Source organism: Poecilia reticulata, linkage group LG10, assembly GCF_000633615.1.
Source record: "Poecilia reticulata strain Guanapo linkage group LG10, Guppy_female_1.0+MT, whole genome shotgun sequence".
In the NCBI taxonomy this organism is placed as follows: domain Eukaryota; kingdom Metazoa; phylum Chordata; class Actinopteri; order Cyprinodontiformes; family Poeciliidae; genus Poecilia; species Poecilia reticulata.
The window spans coordinates 3,762,189-3,764,270 of NC_024340.1; the positions used below are offsets into that span (position 1 = coordinate 3,762,189).

At 46.8% G+C, this 2,082-nt stretch overlaps 1 protein-coding gene across 1 annotated transcript in view; it reads left to right on the plus strand.

The window, feature by feature from the left end:
- tenm2a (teneurin transmembrane protein 2a) overlaps nucleotides 1–1,701 on the plus strand; it is a 288,000-nt gene extending 286,299 nt beyond the window's left edge. Inside the window, exon 35 of the mRNA XM_017307002.1 lies at nucleotides 816–1,701. Coding sequence (XP_017162491.1) covers nucleotides 816–1,553 — 738 coding nt within the window. The 3' untranslated portion in view covers nucleotides 1,554–1,701. The remainder of the gene's footprint in view (nucleotides 1–815) is intronic.
- Nucleotides 1,702–2,082: the final 381 nt, after the last annotated feature.

The following is a 2,082-nucleotide window of genomic DNA, read 5'->3' on the forward strand; positions in this document are numbered from 1 at the left end:
TTCTTCTTCACCAACACACTGCACGCCTGTTCGTGCACTGCTGCCTCTCACTGGTGGAGATGGTGTATTGCACTACTTAACCCTTGTGTTTAGAAATGGGGTCCAACCGACCCCACACATGTAAAACTTGTATCATTTGCCACAGTCCTCTACGTTTGCCTCAGTCCTCGCACACACCAGGGTTAAAACAGCCTTAAATAATGTTTCAATGTTAAGTTCATAAGTGCTTTGTAGACATTTTGCTGTAAAACTTTAGTATCGATTAAATTAAGAAAATTAAGACTAAACAACATGGCAGAGCTATATAATATTACTACATAAAGCAAATTTTTAAAGTTTAATCGGTAATACTTTTATAACAAATTTATGTCAGATAATRATTTCTTGGTTATTGRCAAGTTGTCATAATGAAGACATTTTGTCTATCAATCAATCAATCAATCAAATTTTATTTGTATAGCACATTTCAGCAGCAAGGCATTTCAAAGTGCTTCAAAGTTGTCGCAACAAAGACATTTTGAATAATGTCAACTTTGTATTAAAAGTGTCATGATTTACCAAATGACACTTTATGACAACAGTCATAAATATTCATGGAGACTTATTGATGTTCATGACAGGTGTTATGTCATGTTTATGACAGTGTCATGTCAGTCTTATTCATCCCCCTTCAAATAAAGTSTTACCGTTGAATCTAATACATTTCATTTAGTGGTRTCRCCATCACAAAGTGATGTAATGTCCATTTGTCTGGAAGTTGCTCTGAGTCGTAATGTTGTGTTTCAGTGACAGTTTTTGTTTCTTGGTCATGTTAGCTCATCACTGGCGTGCAGCAGGCAGCAGAGCGCCACAACCAGGCCTTCATGGCCCTCGAGGGCCGCCTTCTCAACAAAGAGCGCCGCAGACGTAAAGACAAGCCCGGCCACTGGTTCGGCACCAGCACCCCCATCATCGGCCGCGGTGTGATGCTGGCGCTGAAGGAGGGCCGCGTTGTGGCCGGCGTATCGCCGCTGGCCAGCGACGACAGCCGCAAGATAGCTCTGGTGCTCAACGGCGCCCAGTACCTGGAGGGCACTCACTACACTCAGGACGGGAGGGACTGCCACTACTTTGTGAAAGTGGGGTCTGCCGACAGCGACCTGTTGGCCCTGGGGCTCACGAACGGGCGGAAGTCTCTGGAGAGCGGCATCAACGTGACGGTGAGCGGCCGGTCGAGGAGAGGCGTGACCGTGGAGTTCGCCGTCCCATCGCTAGTGCTGAGCATTCGCTACGGGCTCTCTGTGGACGTGGTGGACGAAGAGAAGGTAAGACTGCTGGAGCTGGCCCGACAGAGGGCCCTGGCGGGAGCCTGGGCAAAGGAGCAGCAGCGCGCAAGGGACGGGAAAGGCGGCAGTCGCCTCTGGACCGAAGGGGAGAGGCAGCAGCTTCTAACGACGGGTCGGGTCCAAGGCTACGAYGGCTACTACGTGCTGCCGGTGGAGCAGTACCCAGAACTGGCCGACAGCAGCAACAACGTCCAGTTTCTCAGACAGAATGAGATGGGCAGGAGGTAACAGCCCACCCGAACCCCGCTGACTCTTCCCTTCTCTCCTGACGTCTCCGAATTTTGTCCCTTGTTTTTTGTTTTTTTTGTTGATTTTTTCCAACCCAGCCTCCTTAACCTTCTTACTCCTCTGAAAACCTACGGAGAACTAACCAACAGACGGGGTTACTCACGGAACGCTACAGGGACTTTTGAAAAGAATTAAAAACATATTGTTAATTTTACTGCCACAGGCAAAAAAAACAAAAAAACAAATACAAATGTTTAGTCAATTTTTTTTGTTTTTTGGAAAAAAAAACAAACTTTGATCAACTGACAAAAAAAAAAAAAAAAAAAAAGAAGAAGCACTGAAGGACTCTGATAACTGTTGCTTACCCAATAAGAAGATTCCCCTTTTTAAAAAAGATAGTGATATTTTCGCCCATATTTATTGGGTCACATTGAGAGCAGCCACGACAACGCAGGGAGGAGGGAAGGGCGGGGGTCGCGCGCCGCGGCGGCCTCTGCGAATCGCGGCTTGTCTCGTCTCCGATAAAGAA